We start from the raw sequence: 24,539 nt of genomic DNA, 5'->3' as shown, positions 1-24,539 counted from the left end.
TTTCCCCACAATACTATACCACTTCTATGACATGATTAGAAAACACAATCAGATGTTTTAACAGATAAACATAAAAGCCTGTATCGTGAGTAATGCATGTTCTGATTATAAAATATTGGTTAAGAAATGACAGTTTTTACCAAAAGAAGACTCACGTTACCCCTTTCTTACCTCATTTTATGAAACTGACCACACTAAATATGTAAGGCAACACTGGAAGTTTTACCACTCACCAGCCTGCTGAGTGTATCTTGATTCATCTGTTACATGTTAGCTGCCAAAACAAGACAATAATTAACATGTTGTTAGGTAGGTCTGTATTTGTAGGTACCTCTAAGAGTGTGCTCTGCTTCAATCACAGCATCCAAAGGTGGAGGTTCAATTGCCTTGGCGAGGAACTGTCCAATTCCTCCCAGACGCAGAAGTTTTATGCTCAAAGCAATTTCATGTAATGGTGTTCGGAACATCTCAGGTGTCATGTGGGTTTCGAGTCTAAGGGAAGAAAAGCATAAAATAACCATCCACTCTAATATATACACATCTGCTGTTTAATAAAATATTTGCAGAGAGATAATCAGGTTTATAGAGCTATCCCTCCCTCATCCTTTTACAATTATCAAAGAATGTTTTGTATTTACAACAAAGACTCTGGACAAGACCCTCTTAACTGCTTGAGCAGTGGTTTACAACTTTACAATTATAGCTTGATGGTATTTTCATATGAGGAGTGAAGGAGGATGAAAAATTATCACAAATCCTTAATGTTATTACCCATACCTATGACTTCTTCAGGTCTCACTGGTTGACAAACATGGGTTAAAAGCAGTGGCTAGACAGAGCAGAGGGGACGGGGTGAGGGGACAGGCAAAAATGGGTGAAGGGAAGGGGGAGATACAGGCTTCCAGCTATGGAATGAATAAGTCATAAGGGTGAAAGGTACAGCACGGAGAATACAGTCAATGGTACTGTAAAAGTGCTGTATGGTGGCAGATAGTAGCTACACTGGTGGGGAGCATAGCATAATGTATAAAGTGGTTGAATCACTATTCTGAACACCTGAAACTAATATAACATCAATTGTCAACTATATTCAAAAACAAACACCTCCCTCCATCTGCCCCCAACCCCCCAGTGGTAGTAAGACTTTCTGTGGAGATTTGGGCTAATATTAACATATCCCCACAATCACCTTCCCTTCCTGGTTCATAAAATTTAGTGCTACCAGCAAGGATTTTACAGATCATCTAACCCTTAAAAATTTTAATAGAAGTTACTATTACAAATTAATATTAACAATGATAATAGCTAACATTTACTGAGAGCTTACCATATGCCAAGCATTGTTCTCAGTATTTAACATTATTAACTCATTTAGCTCTCAAACAAATCCTGTGGGTTAGGTATTATACTATCTTCCATTTTCAACTGAAGGAGCACAGAAAGTTAAGTAACTTAATCTTATTTTACAAAATGGGGAAACAGAGGCCTAAAGAGTGTAAACATTTAGGTTATGTCATGGAATAGGTACAAATGGCATTAAATTCCACAAATAGGTACAAATGGTATTAAAATCTATTTTTTTTTTTTTAGTAGGCTCTATGCCCAGCATGGAGCCCCAGTGTAGGGCTCGAAATCACAACTCTCGAGATCGAGACCTGAGCTGAGATCGAGTCAGATGCTTAACTGACTGAGCTACCCAGGCAGGGACCCCCAGGTCTCTAAATTTCTAATTCAGACTTATTGGCTATACACTATTCATGATGAAGATTCAAGGGAACCATTTACAGATGATTCCAACACTGCTGGCAAGACTGGTCAGCTTAAGGTTTACATAAATGCAGATAGCATTATCTGTTCCCCACCCTATAAAGAGAAGAACAAAAATCCTTTATTATAGGTCTATTCATGCCATTACTAATTAGTAGGTGGTTTTCACTCTAAGATGTCAGAGTACAATACTTGTTTCTTCCAGGGACAATCTAACCTTTAGAAAGTAGGTACCTTCCAAATTTTGCAGCCAGTATCCTAAGCTAACTTCTGATGCTCAAATAAATCCACATTTACAATTACCAGGGAGCCGTAAGTTACCAGCACAAAACCAAATAAAAGTTTCCTTGGTTTTTCTTCAGGGCATTATATACATCTGGTCACCTAAATTAAGTGTGTCCCACAATACTTTATTGTGATAAATACACATGTGTACAAAAACCCTAACTCTATCTTATGGTCAATTGGTTAAAGCTAATGCACACACATGGATATCCAGAAACATATATATATAACCATGCATCTGAAATCTGTAATTCAGAGAGATAATAAGGACTTTTTTTAAACAAGTCCCAACCACAAACATTCCCCAACAGGCTTATAGTATAAATGGAATTGGACAAGGTATTAAGAGACTTGGATTTTAGTCCTGGAGAAGTCAGCTAAGAGCCTTGAGCTTTACTTTCCTTATCCAAATAATGCCCTCTATTTCTCAGGCATATGAGGAGGATTCTGAGGTACAGTGATGTGCTAACATTAGGGGGAAAAAATCTGTAAATATGGAAGTATCTTTTAAATGTATCTTTCAAGAAGTTAACCATTCCATAAATATCAGTAATCCTAAAGTGACCTATGTGGAACTAAAATAATGTCCATATAGCGTCTGTTTAAAAGATTAGTAGTAATGAGAAAATCAGCAAACATGCCATCACTGACAATTTCATTCTTGCCACAATCTTGTTAAGCCAAGTATCCATCCTCCAATATAGGTAACTGGAGGCATTTACATACTCTGAGTTCAGTAAGTTCACAGCAGGGTAGGGACGGGAGGTGGTGTATTGTATGAAGGGGTAAAAAAACCAATGTAGTCTTTATTCAAGAATTGGTCTTACCTCTCAAAACGAGCTCGGCTACACAGGTGAAAGCAGAATCCAGGCCGCACACGGCCAGCTCGTCCTTTCCGCTGCTCAAGGTTTGTTTTAGATGCCCAAACTGTAGCATAGTTGGTCATATTGTTGTGAGCAGTGAACAGCTTCACTTTCTGCCTAAATAAGAAACAGTGGCTAATTCTTAGACTCACATGTACCACCAATACATAACTATCATATTTCCACTAAGGGATGGATGCTTTCCAGGTAGCTATGCTGACATGAAGCCTGTGTGCAGCACCAGGAAGAATTTGACTGCACCTTCTGAGTCATCAACCTTCTAACAGCACGTCTGTGCCACTTATCAGCTGGATGGTCTTGGCCAAGTTACTAACCCTTCTGTGCCCCATTTTCCTCATCTGAAAATGGCTATTAATACTCTTAACCGACCTCACAGGGTTTTTATTTATAAACATTAAGTGAATTAATGAATGGAAAGCATTCAAACAGGATTTGGCACATACATGAGAGTAAACAGTAATTATTCAAGCCAAGTCTGTCCCAAAGTTTAGTGTAACTTCCAGGCTATCTATGATCTAAAAGTTGATGACCTCACCAAGCAGTGCCCACGCAGTCCTGCTGAACCCCTAAGGCAACCTCAGAACCCTTCAACGCTCCACACAGGCAGCTGGCACTAAATGACTGGAGCTGGCCCAAGGGAGCTGCGCGCTAGTCACCATTCTCTACAGTGGGCACTGGCAGATCTTTCTCAATTGCCGGGGAGGCTGAGGGACTATGTAGAGAAGACATGAGGCACAAGCTAGCCAGATATAACAAAGTTTTGACTTTTTTTGTCCTGTGTATCAGTTACCATATAATTGTGTACTTTATCTGTACACAATGCTTCGCTGTGTATTTCCCAGGCTCATTGCATACCAAATATAAATTCTTTTAATTCGTAAGTGAATGTCCCACAGGTAGGATATTTGTCATAAGATAAATACTGGTCATCTTTATACACTAAGCAGTATGCTACTGTATAGATGTGATCAATGAAAACAACCAATGAGAAATGAGCAAGTATCAGCAGACGAGCAGTGGGAAGCTTAGCAGTTACTGTGTCAAGCTTTGTCACTTTCTACCATGATAAATGATTTGTGATAAATCAACACCAAGAATTATTAATTAGCCTGTAACCAAGTATACAGTACACAATAATTCAGACAGTACAAGAACACAGGACTTCAAAAAAAAAAAAGGGTGATTCTGATTCTGTTAACTGATACTAACTACTACATAGAACATTCTTAAGGTTTATTCTAGGCAAATAGGTTCCTTGGAAACTTACTTGCAAGAGTCAATGACATAAACAACATCATTTATGGTAATGCTAGTCTCAGCAATATTTGTGGACAAAATAACCTGTGAAGAAATATTAAGAAAAATTATACTTCAGAAAATATTTTCCTATTATGCACTTAAAAGGATTTGCTTATGTAACAAGTGGCAAGAGAATTCCAGGAGCCTTAAAAAAATCATTCACCCACTGCCCAACTAATGAAAAACTTACTAAGCTCAGGAAGAGAAGACCCCTTCTCTTTCCCTCCTCAATTTAGTTGGATTACAAGTTTTTTGCGGTAGCTCTATGAAGGCCTGTAATATCTGTTTAATATCTACGTAACCTCCAACCCATAAGTGTAAATGTTATTTACCTTGGTTACTCCAGCTGGTACTGGATCAAATACTTTGCGCTGTTCCTCTCGAGGAATCTGAGAATGCAGAGGTAAAATCTGATACCTATGGCTTCCTATAACAATTAAGGAGAGGTTAAGGTCTAAAAATAATAGTCTATTTTAAAACTGCTCAACATTATGTATATTTTTATCCAAATACTGACACAACACTACATTTTGTTTTCACATGCTGGCTAGGGCATAAACAAAAATATTCATTTTTCACTGTCAAATATGTGAGAATTCAAAGACTCATACCAAAATGTGGATTCATCTCCAAATGCTTCTGCATAGTATAAATCAAATTCCAGCCAGGCAGAAAAACCAGCACGGCCCCAGGAACATTAAGGGTCTCAATGTACTTGAGTAGAGCTTCGATGAGTTCAAAAGGGGTTTCCTTTTCATTCAACTGAGCCATGCTCATCTTTGTTTCTGGACCATATTCATCACCACAGATCAGGTTGCAATTTGCCTGCAAAAAATAGGGAGACATATTTTGAATTGTCTTAATTACTACAGCTCACGAGATGTCTCTTAGATTTGTTCTTAACATTGAAGTAACACCTGTCCTTATTAATTCTAGCTTATTAGTCCTACCTGGCATACAGAAGAAATTTAATTTCCAAAAATGCAGAACCTACGACTTATTGAGATACTGTATTTTTCCCATGACCAATACTTCCCATAGGCAATGTCTATAATTCAAGCACAAACTCTTAAATTTGACTCTGAAACTTCTAATGGTTCCTTCTACCAATGTATTTCTTTATTAAGACTTTACTCCATTGGTCTCTCAAAAATATTCTCCTTACTGATAAATGAACTGCTACTATGATCCTGTCTGTGTATCAATTACCATATGATTACTTTACCTATACACAACACCTCCCTGTGTTATTCCCAGGCTCATCTCATACCAAATATGAAGTCCTTTAATTCTTAAATGAGTATCCTGCTGGCAGCTCATTTGATCATCTATTTCTAAAATAATGTGGTATTTTCTAAAAAGTCTGCCTTAGAATCAGTGCTAAACCAAGCCTTTAGTAGTGAGAAACTTGTTACAATTGGTCTTTTTTCTGCCTGATAAACTTTCTAATTTGCTATTCATTTATATCCTATCTTTTAATTAAAAATATTCCAGCTTATTTCCTATCAATTCTGCATTGCTGTCTTACAATGTTTATTCTGTTCAAAATTCCAGATAAAAGATGCATTTTTGTATTATCGTTAGTCCAAATCTCAAAATAAGTGTCATTTTTCTTTCCTCTTCCTTCTTAGGAAATTCCTCATAACTAACTCCCTGGTTTAATACCCACCTGATAATGTCATCACCACACAGGCTCTCTAATCTAGGAGGGTAGTTGCTGCTTTGAAAACTTTATTGTACATATGGACCACGTGGAGATTTTAACATGTACATTCTGATTTAGTAGATCTGGGATGGGGCACAAGACTTTTGCTTTTCTACCAGCTTGCCAGATCCTGTGACCCCTTGACAACAGGAGTCATTTCTAACCACATGTGGCCTTTAAACGTCTTACTCTTTCCTCCTTTTTCTTTTGACCTTTATCCAGAAATGACTTAACTTATAGTATGAGAAGAGCTTGTCACTGAACATGGAATCCTTTGGAGTAAAATACATCAGTTAATTTAAAAATAGACTTTATAGCCACTTTTTAAAAAAGTTTTCTATAATGCTAATTCCTTATATGCTTTTACTAAAATCATCTCTTCACTACAGTAACAAAATTTGTCCCTAATGAAAAATTTTCCATGCAGATTCACTCACGTCATCATCCTCACCACCATCATCTTCCTTCTCCTTCTTCTTCTTGTCCTTTGGTGGAGGAATAAAGTGGGTCATCTGAATACAGTCTTCCAAAAAATATTCTGCCAAGACAACCCAGTCAGGTGAGTACCGCCAACTTTCAGAAAGCAGCAGTCTTCAAAACTCATTTTCTAATTCATAACTGAAAATGACCTTAATACCCCGATTCTTCATAATTAGCAAGAAATTCCAGTGCTAATAAATAAGCTTTTTTCCAAACTCAGTGTTCCAATCTCTTGGTCCCCGAAGGAGGGTGAAGTATCTCTCCTACATGTTCCCACTAAGCCAGACAGGGTACCCTCTATCTACAATACTCAAACATGTGTGGTACGGGTACAGGGTACATGCACTATGCTGTACCCTCCCACGGTATGGCATTTAGATAAGGAAAGAATGTGAACACAGTAATATACTATAGTCCATCTTTCCTCTATCAGGATGTGCACATAAAATGGGTTCCCTTTAGTTACCACTCTAAAGAAGGACATCAGCAAAGCTGGGATATCTGCTGATCAATTATACTCTGCTGGCCCAGAAATGTTTCATAATCTATAAACAATTCCCCTCTCTATGCTAAGAGCCCCAAAGTGCTACTCTTCACATTATACCAAGGGTACATACAACCGATAGGACTCATCACTGATGATGTTAAACTCATTCACCTGAGGTAGTGTTTGTCAAGTTACTCCAAGTTACTGTGAAGTTATCGTTGTTTCTCCCTTTCCATCCTCTACTCTGTGGAAGCAGATCATTAAACACAGGACACTCAAAGGACAGGGAGGTAAGCCTCACTTTTTTGAGGTAAGAGGGAGATATCTATAATTTTTTTAGAATTATTCCATATGAGAGATGTGTCTTTATTACCCATTTATTTATTCAACTACCATATGGACTCATGGGTATTTATTTTATCCTTAGGGTTATAATCCAGTATTGTATTACTTTATTTATTTTTGTTCAAATTACTCCAGCTCTTTCAGGTTGGCTGTGTCCCTGTCTCCATCACTGTGGTCAGCAGACAGAGCTAGGAAATATATGCAAGCACACTCACCCATGTATCCATACATATTTTAATTATTTCTCTATCTATTCACTTGTATTTGAACATGACTTCTTACTGATGTTTCCACATGTAATCATACACCACATGGTTCATTCAAGCCTTCCTTCTGACTTACCTATAGCCTCTCACTCCAATAGTAAACCTGGCTCCCCCATCTGCCATCCACTTATTTTTTCAATCTCAGTATACATGTAAACAGTTTTACGACTGTCAACCTGTCCCCTCACAAGATACAACTGCACTGCCTTTTTATTGTAGAGCTCCCCTTACTTCTGAATTTTAAAAAATAGTACCCAGACGGGGTGCATCGGTGGCTCAGTCGTTAAGCGTCTGCCTTTGGCTCAGGTCCCGGGGTCCTGGGATGGAGCCCCGCATCGGGCTCCCTGCTCAGTGGGAAGCCCGCTTCTCCCTCTCCTACTCCCCCTGCTTGTGTTCCCTCTCTATCTGTCAAATAAATAAATAAAATCTTAAAAAAAAAAATAGTACCCTGACATAACCATTTATCATCTCATACCCACACAGCAAATTTTTTAGCTTATTTTCATGCCCTCAATTTGTGCTAGAATTCACTTTTTTAACCAAGCTATTAGATAACTATCCTAAAAAATGGTGATAAAATACTCTCAATAAAGTAAAGGAGTGGGGCGCCTGGGTGGCTCAGTCAGTTAAACATCATACTTGTGGTTTTGGTTCAAGTCATGATCTCTGGGGAGATCAAGCCCCTTGTCCTCAGGCTTCTCAGGCTCTGCACTCAGCAGGGAGTCTGCCTCCCCCTCTCCCCCTCCCCCTGCTCTAGCTGGCCTACGTGCTCTAATAAATCTGAAAAGAAAAAAAAAAAAGAAAGTAAACGAGCTCTTACCAATCAGAAATCCTCTTACCTATCAGAAATACTTGATCTTGACACACTCACCTTAGTATCATTTTAACGCATGCCTGCTTTGGTTCTCAGATTCTCTTGTAATTTGACTCTTGCTGCTTAAACTTTTTAATAGTATTTCCCATAAAAATCTATAGGCCATATTGATTTACACTTGACAGAATATAATTCTGAAAGTTATGTTTAGCTATAAGGAAAAGGCAGGAAATTTACTGGATATGCCAAGTCCTCAAAGCAATGAATGAAACTTGTTCTTGCTCCTCAGATTGTACTCACTGCTGCTTGAGTAAAAGCCCAAGAATGCTATGATGCATTTGATATTCTACTTTGGCCTGTATTTTAAATGTCTTTTGAACTATTACTCCAATCTCCAAGATTAAGAAAATCCAAACACCAACGCATAAAAGATGTTCACCCTTCCCACCACACCTCCAAACTATTTACCTTGAACTGGATAAGTCCTTCCGTAAACTTCAATGATGGGACAATTGAAGAAATATTCACAGAACATACTGGTGTCAATAGTAGCAGACATGAGAACAATGCGAACTTCAGGATAAGCCTGAACCACATCACGCAACACTACCAAAAGGAAGTCTGTCTATTAAAACACAAATGAAAAAAAATTGCTTAAGAAGTTCATGCTAATTAAGAGACACCCAAGAGATTTCTTGTGTTATGCAGAAATCACTGAAATTCAGTTTCTTTGATGGCTTGCAGAAGTGAAAGATAAAGGGTTAATGTGGGATTCAGTAGTATTTTTAAGAATAGTTGTAGACTAAAAGAAGGGAAGAGAAAAAAAATTAATGAGAGCAAAGAATTCATCTGAAAATTTCCAGTGAAATTTATATTTGTAGGCATACAAACTCTAACTAGGGAAGAGGGAAAGCCAGGATAAACCAAAACTCAGTTATCCAACCACCTGCAAAGTAATCTTAAAAATGTTGAAAAGGTCTTATTTGGTTCAAACAAAATAATGGCCAAAACAGTTATAACTTAATAAGGTAAAGTATCCATCTACCTACCAAACAACACGAAAGCTACAGCTCTGACAAAAAACTTTTCTGTGTGTGGCCCTCTTGCCCATCACGGCCTCCCTCAACTAGAGAAAACCATCCTGAATCTTATTATTCCTTTTCATATACCTTTCCTCTCTCATCTATGCAGGTACCCATACTATATATGTATCTACTGGACAGTGCTGTCTAGAGGTTTACTTGTATTTTTTCTTCCTTTCATATACCTTTCCTCTCTCATCTATGCAGGTACCTATACAATATATATAGAGAGTATATATGGAAATATATATGTATTTCTACTTGGACAGTACTGTCTAGATGTTTACTTCTTTTTTTATTTATGATTTTTAAAATTGCTTTGGCATTTAAGTCCTTAATCTATCTGGAATCGATTCTTGTATCTGGACTGGAGGCAAGGATCCAACTGCAACCATTTCCTTATGACAACCATTTGTTTCCAGCTCCATTTATTGAAGAACCCACTCCCCTGTCCTGAAGACCCGACATGCCATTACTCTTATACCAACACTGCATTCAACGCACCATCTGTTCCCACATTCTGAATAATTCAGTGCTCAAACTGTCAATCCATGTACAATCTCAATTATTATAGCTTTGAATTACATCCTGAGATCTGTAAAGCCAAGACAATCCATTCTACTCTTCCCCAGAAATCCTGGTTATTTTTGGCCATAAATCTTCCCTGTAAGTATTCATAATCAGCCTATTCTATGAAAAACCTTGATAGGAATTTGATTAGGACTACATTCAAACTGGATCAACTTGAGGAGAAGTGATATCTATAGGGTTGATTTATTCTGAAGTACTTGACATTCTGACTACTGCAATGATTGTTATCTTTTGAGTTGTTTTCTAGCTGTTTGTTTATAATACATAAGACACAACTGACTTTTGTAATTAACCTTCTCATCCAGCCGCACTGTTAAATTTTCCTATTCCCTATTATTTATAATTACTGGTCTCTAGGTTGAATAATTTAGGATAAGGTTCATCTGAAAGAGAATATAAAAAGTTTCTACAAAGGCACTTTTTCATTGTTCCCTGTGAACAGTACATTTGCATAGACCTGACAGTCTTTGAAGAAAAGCTGACCAAAACACTTTTTTTTTTAGGAAAATAGTAATGATGATCCATGATGCTTCCAGTAAGATTTGGGATAAACTCTAAAAACACTGGTATGTTACCATGCTAGTGAAGATAACATGGAAACATTTCATTTTGATTAAGTTAATCAGAAAAAGAACTAGCTTTCAAGAGATTTTGAATGACAAAAACAGCAAAAATTTTATCCCACTGAAAAGTTAAATTTCAGATTTTAAAAGCTATCTAATAAACCAAACCTTCTTACTCGTTTTAGCTCAACCATAAAAGTCAAAGTTTTGCCAAAGTAAAGATGATTAGCAACAACAGCTATACAAGTATTTTCTAAAGAGAAGGTGCTCCAATAAATGTTTTGAACAGCAGCAGCTTGGTAACAGTTTGAATGACGTATTGCCTATTCACTGACACCTTTGTTTGGATATGTAACATAGTGGCATAAAAACACATCATTGCTTTATGCTATCAACCTTCAAATCACACAATTATATAGTAATTGTATACAAATTTTGCCAAACACCAAAAAAGGGAAGAGTTATGAAATAAATTTTAGTTTCTTCCTAATTTGGCATGATTATCATTAATATCTGAAAAGATGAGAGCTACAAACATCCAAAGAGACATTCCTAATTATACTGAATTTAAAACTTACAAAATTTATCCCAGATAAATCTCCAGTTCAAAGAAAAACTAATTAAAATTCTATCAATGATTCAGTCATAAACAGTTCAGCTGTTGAATTATGCTACCTTACTGATCACCGCAATGATACTTAACAAGAGGACATTCAGAATTCTATGCACTTAACAACAAAAAAAGATTTGCCTTGCTAAAAACAGGTGTCCAGTATCTTAGTGACTGAAGCTCCTGATTTTGATAGAAGATGTAAAAAGTGGGAAAAAGGAAGACATTCTACTTTTGACTTTTTTATTCAGAATATTAGTATTAGTACGTTACTGTTAACTCTCAAGTTACTTACATTTATGTCTCTTTCGTGTATTTCATCTACAATTACATGACTGATTCCTCGAATGCCTGCTTCTAATTTTCTTAGGAGCACACCTGGAAAAGGAAATGAGCAGAACAACTGGAGATGAGTTTCTATGTTGATTAAAGTAGGGAGGTATAAAAATGTGTAAAGAAACAAACTTCTAGACAATCAACTGTGCTTCAGTTAATATAACCCCAGCATCATTTTAGAGAATAGTAATCTGTATATTTAAACTGTAAAAAGGTAACTGTGTTCTGAAACACATCTGTTCAATGAAGAGTATTAAAAGACATAACTCTATAGTAACCTAAGCAGATTTTATCTTCTCTAAGCTACAACAACCAGCGGTAACCAGCGGAGACCGTTAGCTCTCCATTTAGAGAAAAAGTGCCACAAGTTCTACTGAAACAAGAATTCTTAGACTGGCTTCTTGACTTCTTATTTTTAGCCACTCTGCACCGTTACCAAGTTTCTTCATAAATAACACAATATAGACTCCAAGTCAAAGACCAAAATAAAACACATTACTGACCAACAGTACAAAACATTATACTGGCATGAGGGCGAGGAAGGACAGACTCAAATCGAACACTGTAGCCACAGCTTTTTCCAGGCTCTTCTCCTCTCTCATAGGCAACTCGCTCAGCCACAGAAACTGCACTTATTCTCCTGGGCTGAGACAAGGAAAAAAAAAAAAGTGATTCAAAGCTACCAAATTACAGTTACATTTGTTCATCAGGGTTATTAAATTACTGAAGCATATCTGTCCCACTACCAGCTCAGCAATCAACACAAATAATAGTAATAATCTTTCTTAGCAAGCTCCAAAATTTATTAGAATAAATCAGAACAAAAAAATTACCACTTAATTCTACGGCAGACTCTTAAAAATGCTGTTTTTCATTTTGTATATAAAATAATTCTCAGGTTTTTACAGAAAATAAAATGTTTTCACCATTGGCCCAAACTCTTAATATTCAGAGTAATTTTCCAGTAGGAAAGGGGACAGAGCACATCGGGAGTTCTTATAACTGCCTACCAAAGTGAAGGCACATGTTCAAAAAATTATTTAACTGAGCTGTATAAGTATTAGGAGGGTAAATAAGCTCCTTCTTTGCCATATTTACTATGGCCACCTTTCATTCAATCATTTCATTAACTCGTAAAGTAACTATTCATTGCATATTTGCATTAGGTGCTACAGACAATACTAGAGACAGAAAACTAAATGAAATCACTCTTGTTCTTGATGAGCTTATATAGCGAGGAAAACAGTGTATATTACTGTTTCCAGCAATAAATATGCCAAACCCGAAGGGAATGCTGTTAATGTTTTAAGTGTTGGACCTTAATTTTTCTGAAAATAAAATTTTCTAAAGTATTCCATATTCTTGTAAGTACACAAAACAGTATTTACTTGGTGGATACTATGGCTGTTACTATGTCCTGAAGGTATTAAATATGGAAGTACATGCAGATTTATAAAGACCGAATGCTTCTAAGTTGCCTTAAATTTGATTTTGTCAAAAAGTTCTTGATGACAGGTTGTACTTCAGTTCCTTGCTTAAGAAAACTGAGTTTCGTATTTAAATACCAATATGATGTTATCCCAGGTTACGACATGACTAGGAAATCAGAGACTAATAACAATCTTAAAAAAAAAAAGTCCAAAACAAAACCTCAGTAACTTCACTAAAGCTATTTATTTTCTGAATCAATACAAAACATTATTTATTAATTTTTATATCCCTAATTTAAGAGTCCCGTAGGGCATGGGGCTAGTAACAAATATAGGTAAGTATACAATCACCTAGTTTATATTTATCTTGTCCACAAAGGTAAGGAATTAAAAGATGCCTTCTTGAAACACATGGTGTTGAGTTTTCCCGAGCTTATACTCTGGTTTATGTGCCTTAACTTGCTGAGCTATGCTAGCTTTTACTGACCACTACTGACCTGTACTCTGCACCTCACTAACTGTTAAGTGTTACATGAAGAACTAAGCTCTGTATTTAGCCCTCAAAAGAAGAGTTCGACTATATACTTACATCAGGAAATGTAAAAATGATATTCCACTAAATGTACAAAATAGTGTTTTCTGGGACCCTTCAAGAAGTATTTGAGAGAGAGTGAGAAAGATCACAAGCAGGGGGGAAAGGTAGAGGGAGAAGAAAACCCCTGCTGAGCAGGGAGCCTGATGCAAGGCTCAATCCCAGGACCCTGGGATCATGACCCACGCTGAAGGCAGACATTCAACCGACTAAGCCAGCCAGGCGTCCTAAATAGATAAATTCTTGACACCACTCTTATCTCCTTGCTCTATTTTCTGTCTTTCCTGAAGTTTTCAATACTCCTACTAAATAGCTGACTTCTAGAAGAACTTCAAATCTATGAGGTTACTGGACTCCTCGGAGGTATATTCATATGCTATTGGGTACTTGGGGGTTGCTTTGATCTCCTTGAGGCTACTTTCAGGGCTACGATCCTTAGATTTTCCAGCCTCCTAAAATGACTATGGACAGCAGATGGCATATTCCCTAACCAGTACCTGTTGTAGTTCTTAACTCTATATGGCCCCCAAACACAACTTTCTTAAGTGACTCAAGAAAGCCATCCATGATGGAGGTTACAATTAACATAAGTGGTTCTAAAACAACCATCTTCAGAAGCACTATGGGCCACATTTCCTTGACTATGCACAGGAATCAGTATCAAGGACTATTCATTCAAATGGCTAAAGAAACAAATGCTATCTCAGATCGCCTTAACAGAATACTATGTATTTTTAACTTTTTTTTTCTTTTAAAGATATTATTTATTTGGGGCGGGGGGGACATGCAAAGCAGAGGTGGGAGGGCAGAGGGAGAGAGGGAGAAGCAGACTCCCCACTAAGCAGGGAGCCCGTTGCACTGGCTGGATCCCAGGACCCTGGGATCATGACCTGAGCCGAAGGCAGATGCTTAACCAATTGAGCTGCCTGGGTGCCGCCCCTGGAATACTTTTTATTATTAAAAATATTAAGAGTATTAAAAACTGTATTCTACAATGACCAATCAGTACGTTCAGGTCCACCTTTTATATTCCAGGTAGGATGTCAATGCATTCAAATGTGGTTAACGGAGTCTTAGAGCCGATCTTCCGGGCTGAACTATAGATGTTTATAAAACAAAGGAAACATACTAGGACCCCACAGAATTTTTTAAACTTTTAAAGACATTACAGGAAAAAGTTATCAGAGACTGATTTTGGGACAAGCACCAGGACAAAGATTTATTATGACTGACAGTTCAGAGTCATTTGTCCAAAATCAGAACGCAAGCTACATTCCCACATGGATGGAAATTCTCAAGCATAAGTGACCGCCTAATAAGTTAAGTGACCACCTATTATGAACATTCTACCCAGAGAAAAGAGATGGAATTCTCTGAAGTATTATCTCTGAAGTATGATTCTCTCACTTTATGAAGGAATATAAATAAAAGAGGACCAACAGAGAAGTGAAAGCTGTTTTCAAATGCAAAGAAGTAAAATAACATTTCATTTCACCCTATAGCTCACTGCTTACATTTGTTATAGCCTCTGTATCGAACCCTGTACATTTCACAGATAAAGGCACTGGAAATGTCCAAATTATCTGGGAAAGGACACAAGCTAGTAGCAAATTATACAAAGTTTAAGACTATAATAACAAAAGCCTATTTTGTCCAGAACACACAAAAGCCATTTTTGGCTAAATTAACTTGGCTTTGATATTTATTAGATGGCTAGTGAAAAAAACACCTTCTCACTTGAGCAGGAAGTGATTTTATTCTACTCATGACATGCGAACAACTTCTGAGTGAGAACAAAGGTTTTCAGCTCATCTGCTGAATTCTGCATCTCTTCCTATATGATTGAACTGTTTTTTAGATTAAAAGTGGAAAAAGTGGTAGTAAGGAAGGAGGGCAAAGCAGAGCTCAAGACTCCCCTTCTTTTTTGTTTCCCCCAAGATTTTTTTTATTTATTCATTTGATTTAGAGAGAGCACAAGCAGGGGGAGAGACAGAGGCAGAGGCAGAAGCAGACTCCCCGCTGAGCAGGGAGCCCAACACAGGGCTCGATCCCAGGACTCTATGATCATGACCTGAGCTGGAGGCAGAGGCTTAACCATCTGAGCCACCCAGGCACCCTGAAGGACTCCTCTTCTAAACAACATACGTTTCTAAACAATATATCTCCTGTAAGACAGGTAAGCATTAAGAGCAAGGATATTAACAAAAAAACAAACAACAAAAAAAGGAGCAAGGACATTTTATTGGTCATAGTAGTTGGGGTTGGAACTTTCACTATAAGGCAAAGGATTCAGAGCCAGTTTTGGGAGTGGGAAGGATAATCAAAGAACATTTTGAAAAGAAAGCTAAGGGTCCTTTCCCAGGAAAATATAGACCTATCATATTTTTTAAGCCTAAGATAGCACTGATTTTAAATGCAACATTCATTCCTTCAGTATTATTTTTTTAGGCCAAAAACCCAACTATCATATCAAACACAGACACCGATTGTGAGATCTACCTCAATTACAGAAATTTTAAAAAATATGATATGTATACACATAAATGCATAGGCACAAACAATTCTGGCTACTTTGAGGTTCACTACTCCTCCCCAAGGATCAATTATGTGCCCCAGGTTAAGCATAAGATTCTAAGTCAAGGTCTGAGGCAGCCTGACAGGTGGTATCTGGCTTCTATGCAATGGTCTCCTTCTAGGTGCCAGAAGTACAGAGTTAGAGCTGATGGGAACTGCTTTAACCTGAGGAGGCTTGGAAGAGTAATTAGCTTTTCCCTAAGCTCTGGGACAAATTCACAGGCATCACTTATTGCTGGTAAGGTAATATAATGTAGTAGTTAAAAGGAAGAAGCCCAAAGGCAAATTGCTTGGTTTTCAATCCCAGTTTCACTAGTTCCTGTGTTAATAACTTGGGCAATTTATTTAACTCTTTGTGCCTTAATTTATTGAAGGAGAAATACTAAATAAAATAATATGTACATCTCAGAGTCATAATAAACTTTACATAAGCCTAAAAAATACCAAATGTTTAAAACAGAACCTGGCATACTTTAGGCATTCAGTTAAGAGTCAACCATTAACCGTTTTGTTAGCTTGCCTACTCTTGCTCTGAGTGTTAAGGTAAGATGAAGAGGAGCAAGACTTGCATGTGAACTTGGGGAGAAAGTATCCTTAGTCTCGTCTGATTCTAAGCCCAAAGAGTCCCTCTAGCCCAGACAAAAAGAATCGCTCGCATGGTTCAGTTCAGCTTATCACTGAAGATTAGAACAAGACTTAAATTCTTCTTTTTTTAATTTTAAAGAGCCTAATGTGGCTACTGAGGGGAGTTAATAAAAGAATTAGAAATAGCCTGGCCTCTAGGTGTTTCCACCTCTCAAACTCTATCAACACCAGACACATAACTTGTAAGCTGGTTTACTACTTACCTGAGTTACTACAATATTACACTCCGCTGCTCGATCATTTTGGATGAAGTCATCTAGAATAAACTGTGGAACTTGTGTGGTTTTACCACATCCAGTAGCGCCTCGGATAATGACAACTGAATTTTGACTAATTGCTTCCAGGATTTCACTTTCAAATTTCTTCACAGGCAGCAACTCTCTCTCCTGTAAGATCTTTTTTTTTGTTTGTTTTGAGAGAGAGATGAAGGGAGGGGCAGAGGGAGAGAATCTTAAGTAGATTCCACACTGAGCACAGAGCCCGACACAGGGCTCAATCTCACGACCCTGAGATCATGACCCAAACTGAAACCAAGAGTCAGGTGGCGTACCAGGTGAGCCACCCAGGTACCCCTAAGATCTGTTTTAGAAAAGCTCCATGGCAGTCAAAGTTTTACAACATATACATTAGAAGCAACTCTCTTAATCCTAAAAAAATTTCCCATCTCTACAAAAACATTCCTTTTCAGTGGCTTCATACTCAAAATAAAACAATGCACATATTTAAATCTCTAACAGAACTGCCTCTCTTCCCTGAATTTCTGAAGAATCTATCTTGTGGCCTTGTCTACCCTCTTGTTTTCCTCCTTTCTCCTTGAACATTCCATATACATTCCCCTTCTTACAACATTTTAATGTTGTTTTACTCAAAAAATAATGAAGAATGCCAAAACAAAAAAGTTATTACCCAAATTTCTCCATTTACATTAACTAAAAAAACTTATCCTCAGAGGTAACTACACAATTAGAGGTTTGGTAAATACCTTTGGATCCACCTCCCTAGAAAGAGCAAAATATATTACTCACTGTTCTTTTGCCCATACCTAGAAAGTTATAAAGCTCTGGGCACCATATGTCTAAATACTTCACTGACTTACTGCTGGCAAATCGTGATCCTGTTCCAGCTGGTACATTAACTCATTCTTGAGGTCCATACTTATTTGTTCTGGAGTAGCCTGTAAAATGAGAAGGCAATAGTCAAACAAAAGCACATAACTTAGCCTCAAATTGAAAACATTTTTTTAAAATCTGGGCTTTTTAATGAAATATATTCAAAAATAAAACACAAGAGTCTGAGCTCAAAAACAATGTTGCACTCACATAAGCCAGGGGCCCCTCATCAATGTTGCTACTAGTCCAAGGATTCCAATTGGATTGTGGAGGTGACCAAGGAACCACGCCCATTTGGTTTTGTCGCTGGGATGGCTCAAAGTGAGCCAATTTGCCAAGGTTTAGTACGACAGGCATAAAAGGATCATCAGGCTATTAAAAAATAAGAAAAACAATAAACAATACCAGTTGTTGGCCGGACTAGAAATTTTCAACACAAAGGTGTACTAAATTAACTGTATGCTTACTGGGGGCACGATCTCAAGATTTAGCTCCTGAATGATGTTTTGCAGCTGATGTTCTAAATCTTGTGAGAGGTTAACTTTGTAAGGCTCCACCTACAGAAAAAGGATAGCGATGAAAATTATGTAACATACACATGAACACTACTCAAATCTACTATAGCAGGGTAAAGAGCATGCAGTCAGCACTAGGTCTACAATATTCCTGAAGCCAATGAGTGAGTTCCTCGTCATGTAAAACTGACTGATTATTTACTCATTGTCCCCCCAAACACAGTTTCATGCCAGACAGATGATTAGTCGGGCCATTTCCATTTCTTAAGGTTAAGATTCCAAGAACTATGAATTAAACTTCTTTAGCCAAATCAAAAACTAAATTGAATCATTCCCTCTGGGCTACTAAGTCTAAAGACTCACTGTCTCTCCTTCTTTCTTCTTTGTAAGTCCAGAGTAAGCTTCAATTACTCCAAGATGGTAGAGTTGTCTGACAAGTGACAGGGCACAGGACTGTGCTGCCAGTTTTTTATTTGATCCATGTTCACGTGCGAAAATCCCTATAATTTAAGTTCAGGATTACTAAAGACAGAAGGATAAATCATCCTAGTAAAGAAACATCTCATCATAGGCAACTAGGGGCTTAGGTACAAAAGTCCCCTAAAACACAGAGTATGTTACAGACTCTGAGTTCTTTTTCATGTTAACTGCTAACCAAAAGCAATTCCGTTAACAGCATACCAACTAAATAACCATCTCGATTACAGGCAGATACTAAGACACAGACAAATCATTATAAAAGCAGAAAACCTATTTCAACCAAGCTGTCATTATTAATATCATCTGGTGTTAAAACAAAGAAAGAAAACGTAGCTTAATTTTTGAAAAGCGAAACAAGGCAAGAAATGAAAATGGGTCCAAAGTGGTTACTTAGACCAGGAGTTGGCAATCTTCTATAAAAAATAAGATAATGAACAGTTTAGGCTTGGCAGGCTCCACATAGTGTCTATCACAGCCACTCAACTCTGCCTAGCGTGAAAGCACCCATAGACAACACATAAACTAGGGTTTTACAAACTATGGGCCCAGGAACTAAAAATGGCTTATGTTTTTAAAGGGCTGTAAAAATAAGACAAAAATAACAATGGGTGATATATGTGACCTGCAAAGCTTAAAATATTTACGATCTAGCCTTTTATCAAAGTTTGCTAGCCCCTGACACAAACAAGTGTAGCTGTGTTCTAATAAAATTTTGTTTATAAAACAGGTAATGGGCTGTATTTGGCCAGAGGCCTATAATTTGCTGATCCCGGCACCAGAATGAAGCCAGCAACTACTCAAATTCTTAAAGAAAATGCTAATACAAACTGTCTTCTCCTCCAGTATCATTCAGCTTTAGGAGATGACATAAGGTAAGGAAGGGGCACAGATACTTTTAGGCCTACTAGCCAATTTAGTCAAATTAATTCTGAAAGATCAACAGCACAAGGTGGACAGCCTTTATCCTCTTAACATCCCATCTACTCAAAGTCTTATTTTTAAAGTCTAGGATAAAAAAATTCAACACCATCTCTTGATGATTTATTTGAAGGTTTGATTTTATGAGGAAAGTCTTTTATACACTATAAATTTAAATCCTTAGTGTTAGTTGCAGAATTCTCAAGCTGAAAAGAATCTTAGGCCATTTCTCTCAATTTGCAGGTAAGTTAACGGGGTCCCAGCAATGTCAGTAACAAAACCAGTAAACTAGTTCCTTACTTTCAAGCATAACACACTGCCTGTTGTAAACTTATTAAGAATAGAGAATACAGGATTATATCTTTGCCTTTTCACTTCCTTTATGAATACCCCCCAAATCCATTCCTGTTTCCTCAGGGTAACTTTTACACCTTGACTCTTAAATGCTACACATCCACCTTGGAGCTTCAAATGCTATCATCTACTCTACATTTACTCTACTTTCTAAATTTTACCTAACTACCTGAACAAATTTATGTACAGAGATTAAAAAAAATGTTTTAGAGCTGTCTGGCTGGCAGATTCCTAAGTAGGCCACCTACCATCTCTTACCCTTTGAAATAAATACTAGCACGATTTTTTTTTTTTCACCTGCAAACTGGGAAACTGGGCCCTCTAATTCATATAATTACTAATATTCTAAAATACCCCAGGATGCTACCTTTCAAATAATAAAGATTATATATGTGGCTGAAGACTTTAATGTATTACTCTACTATATAAGACTCAGAGTTATCAGAGAAGCAGTAACACTTACTTCTGCCCAGCTGCTTGATATAAATGGTCATTTCTGCAATAAAGCTCCTGTAACAACATATACAAACAAGGTTAGGAATTTCACTGTTAGAAATTACTAAATCCAGGATTCCCAAATCAGGCAGGCTTTCCAACTGCTTAGGCAAGGCACAGCAAAAAACCACTGTAAACACTTATTTCTGTTCAATCCTAGAATGAATCAAGTATATGTAAACTTCAAATAATGTACAATATGGCACAAGACAACTATAATCAAAGCTGACAAGCCAACTGTTCACGAAAAAAAAATGTTAAGGTTTTAGATTCTGTGTTTACTTACTCCAAAGGTTGCAGTCTCAATAGCTAGAACACATTCAATGAAAAGGAATTTTCCATTTAGCCTGGGGCCAAGAAATAACACAGTCCCCAAATTCTTTAAATTATAGTTGTGATTATTTTAAGATTGCTTTGCATGGGCCACCCACTGATGACTTATCTGTTAAGATAAGCTAAATATATGCATGCATGCACACATACACATGAACATACAAACACTATGCATGTATCTGTGGCTCCTGAGGCAGGGGTCTGGTATCTGCCTGCAGTTGGAAGCAGCCCTTGATAACAAAAAACTTAGCTTATTTATACCACACTTATTTAAACCAGGGAACAAAATATTTTTGGAAATTAGAGCTCAAATTGCTAGCAGATTCTAGGGGATGAATTTAGTTTCAATAAAGCAAAAACTGTCCTTTGAAAACTATATGCTTTCTGATCCTTCCACTGCTCAGGTACATTCTAGCCTTGACTTTGTGCTGTGAATAAAAGGTAGGTAAGGCTTAAGAAAAAAATGTTAGACTCCTTCCTATACCTCTTGTGAACTGACCTTCAGGCACAGCGGCTTCAGGGGTCAAAGGCCACTGGCTTTCAAGGGAACAACATCCACCCTTTCATTAATGACACCGATGCCAGTATGTTTCTCAGCCAGGCTTAAAGTCAGCACTCAATCTCATTCTCCTCCACCTAGGGGGAACAGCGACACCAGAAATCAGTTTACAATAGTTTTCCATGTGATTGCTTAGTTCAGCCTAAGCAGCAGCACATGTGTGTATGAACACAGACCTCTGGTGTTGCTGTCTGTTATGCCTTTAAATAAAGGACATACAAGGAGATGCTGTCTTAGCTCCCCCAATTGTCTTTGCCTTCCCTCATTGTCATATCCTGAATTCTTCAATTCTTTTTCTATCAGGAGTCAATGATAAGATATTGGTATCAAAACATGTTTACAACAAGATTCAGACACATTTATTTGTTCTTAAAGTCACCAAGGGCTACTAATAAGCTCAATCAGTTCAGAAGGACAAAATATTAAAGAAAAATCAACAAACGGATCCTTCCTTTATAACCTCTGAGGGTTTTAAAAAATCTGATGTCAAATTAAGTATTTGAGAATTCAGGATTGAACAAACAGGAAGCAGGGTGATCCATGCTCTGAACATTTTGACCACAGCATCAAAGTTTTAGTAATAATTATTTTAGGATTACTAGATGCATCGAAGAGAGAACACTCTGATTTTCAAGGAAAATACTTTTTATGTATTTTGAATAATTTATTTCATATAAAGGACAGCAAATTAAATCATCCAGAAGGTTTCCACTATAGCCTTCTTTCTCTTCCAATAAAAATACAGTGCCCCCAGAAAGTGTCTAATCCATATGAGCCTTCCTGGGAGTAATAATTACTACACCCTGGAATGCTCTCAGGAAGAATAGCAAGCAGGCTGAGAAACATACTGTCAACTGTTACAACGACCTCCCTTTATGTTCAGTTTTATATATTTAACAGAATAAAAGTAAGCTATTTTAACTCACATACAAAGACTGAAGCTATCCTTCAGCTTTACAGTAAGCCCTTAAACACTTCAACAGGACTCTTAAGAGCTGGCAACTTTCAAAGCGAAAGGAAAATTTGGATCTAGATGCAATGCAGTCTGCCTGAGACTTTGGAACTTAAGTGTCTAACTTGACCCATTAAAGAAATAATCCTTATAACTACCTTTAACAATACCACAGTGAATAAACTCACCACCTCGGGCTGCTTTTTAAATCAGGGACAAACCACCACTTGTGGCATGATTTTTGCCTCTCAGATACAAATGAGAACCTCCTAAGTCTAGCAACACAAACAGGAGATTTTTGCAGAACTTCTAAAATCCTCCTCCTAAATAAAAACCATGGTAAACTACTAATTACAAATCAATGATAATTTTTCTTATGCAAAGTATCTTCTTTTCACAATTCATTGCTAATCCGCAAACTGAATCAGGTAACACATACAAAAATAGAACGATGACTATATAAAACAACCCTAACTTACTATAGAAGGAAAAGACTGAAACAAGCAAACCTGTTGTGATCAGGACCCACTTGGGTGTACTTATATTCCCCTTGAATCTTTTCCTTTTGGAAATACTGGTTCAGACGAGCCTTAGCATTTTCCAATGTCCAGTTTCCATGAAGCCCAGCATTTAAATCCACTTCTTCTGACTCTAAAGTCTGTTGAATCAATGATAATTAAATTTGGTTGCATTAATTTTAATTTAGTTATGTATATCTAAGGTACAGAAATTTCTAACAATATCTTCTTTGTACCACCCTTTATAATGCAAAAACTGTTTTTAATGCTTCTATTCCTAGACAAAAGTGAGCCAGAAATAGTTTTTGCTACATCTGGTGATCCTACTGTATAAACAAGCTATTAGTTAACGTATTGTGTATTTAAATTATTCCTAAGAAACTTTGACAAATTTTGTGTTGGCTTTAACACTTTAAACATATTAAGTGGAAAAATAAGCTTTTTTATGAAGACATTTTTGAGTGCTCACGAAATGAGGTTTACTAAGGTAATTACATTTCCTGTAAAACAGATGAGGATACATTCCACCACCAAAAAAATACTCTTTTGTTTCATACGCAATTCTAGTGACCAGATTTAATGGGTAGCTTAGGTTTATGCTGTCTTGCGTGAACAAGTAGCCTCAAACAATGACTTAAAAGAATTACCAAATTATTAAGTTGTGAATATCTTAAGTCTTGCAGTGAACCAAGTACTAAGTGACAACCCTGGGTATGTGACAAAGGGTGATAGGATAGCCTTACCGCTTGTACTTCTTGTTCTTCCTTTCTTGAATAATAATCCTTCAAGTTGGCTCCTCGATCCCAGGTGGGCCCAGGAGGACCATAGCCAGAGGCCCCAATTCCAGAATTATTTTCTATAAGAAAAGAAAATGAAATATTTAAGAAGATCCTAAATATTTTATTTATTTTTTTTTAAAGATTTTATTTATTTATTGAGAGAGAGAGAGAGAATGGTAGAGAGCATGAGAGAGAGGAAGGTCAGAGGGAGAAGCAGACACCCTGCTGAGCAGCGAGCCCGATGCGGGACTCGATCCCGGGACTCCAGGATCATGACCTGAGCCGAAGGCAGTCGCTTAACCAACTGAGCCACCCAGGCGCCCAGATCCTAAATATTTTAAAGAATATTTTTAGATTTTGGCATTCTGTAACTTCTATAGAAAGCCAAAGTTTCTCAATTATTTGGAAATGTGCCCCAAATCTTCATGACTTACTTGAAAACTGTTTCATGTTTGAAATATAGGTCTAAATTGATAACCGCCAGGCTGGTATGTATGGAGGGAGCTACTAGCAATGATCATAAGTGACTGACAATCTAGCATACATTTTCAAGTTGGTTAAACTTGGTAACTGATTAAATTTGTTCAAACTGCTTCTTTGCTAAATATGACCTTGAGAGAAACCTGTTAGCACTAGTGATGGGGATAAGAAGCTGAAAAGGTATAATTGTTAAATCTTGGTAAGAAAGCAGACTAACTAAAGATACCTAATACTGCCTGATTATTAACTCTACTAAGTCCATGACATGCTTTTAGAAAAATTTATTCCTCAC

At 37.2% G+C, this 24,539-nt stretch overlaps 1 protein-coding gene across 2 annotated transcripts in view; it reads right to left on the bottom strand.

Moving 5' to 3' along the window:
* DHX9 (DExH-box helicase 9) overlaps positions 1 to 24,539 on the bottom strand; it is a 56,816-nt gene that overhangs the window by 7,965 nt on the left and 24,312 nt on the right. Inside the window, exons 5-21 of one of the 2 annotated variants that reach the window (XM_027612748.2) lie at positions 23,732 to 23,844; positions 22,980 to 23,128; positions 20,595 to 20,641; positions 18,743 to 18,879; positions 18,332 to 18,421; positions 18,075 to 18,236; positions 17,852 to 17,929; positions 16,959 to 17,150; positions 12,018 to 12,159; positions 11,474 to 11,556; positions 8,801 to 8,957; positions 6,378 to 6,478; positions 4,847 to 5,060; positions 4,568 to 4,662; positions 4,204 to 4,277; positions 2,880 to 3,032; positions 332 to 492 (exon numbers count right to left, since the gene is read on the bottom strand). In XM_027612748.2, the coding sequence (XP_027468549.1) occupies positions 332 to 492; positions 2,880 to 3,032; positions 4,204 to 4,277; positions 4,568 to 4,662; positions 4,847 to 5,060; positions 6,378 to 6,478; positions 8,801 to 8,957; positions 11,474 to 11,556; positions 12,018 to 12,159; positions 16,959 to 17,150; positions 17,852 to 17,929; positions 18,075 to 18,236; positions 18,332 to 18,421; positions 18,743 to 18,879; positions 20,595 to 20,641; positions 22,980 to 23,128; positions 23,732 to 23,844 (2,148 nt within the window). Of the gene's footprint in view, positions 1 to 331; positions 493 to 2,879; positions 3,033 to 4,203; positions 4,278 to 4,567; positions 4,663 to 4,846; positions 5,061 to 6,377; positions 6,479 to 8,800; positions 8,958 to 11,473; positions 11,557 to 12,017; positions 12,160 to 16,958; positions 17,151 to 17,851; positions 17,930 to 18,074; positions 18,237 to 18,331; positions 18,422 to 18,742; positions 18,880 to 20,594; positions 20,642 to 21,458; positions 21,594 to 22,979; positions 23,129 to 23,731; positions 23,845 to 24,539 lie in introns of those variants that run through there. The other variant, XM_027612749.2, reaches the window with a different exon arrangement.

This window comes from Zalophus californianus, chromosome 10 (genome assembly GCF_009762305.2).
Source record: "Zalophus californianus isolate mZalCal1 chromosome 10, mZalCal1.pri.v2, whole genome shotgun sequence".
NCBI classification, from domain to species: Eukaryota; Metazoa; Chordata; class Mammalia; order Carnivora; family Otariidae; genus Zalophus; species Zalophus californianus.
This window is presented reverse-complemented; position numbering and strand designations above follow the sequence as displayed.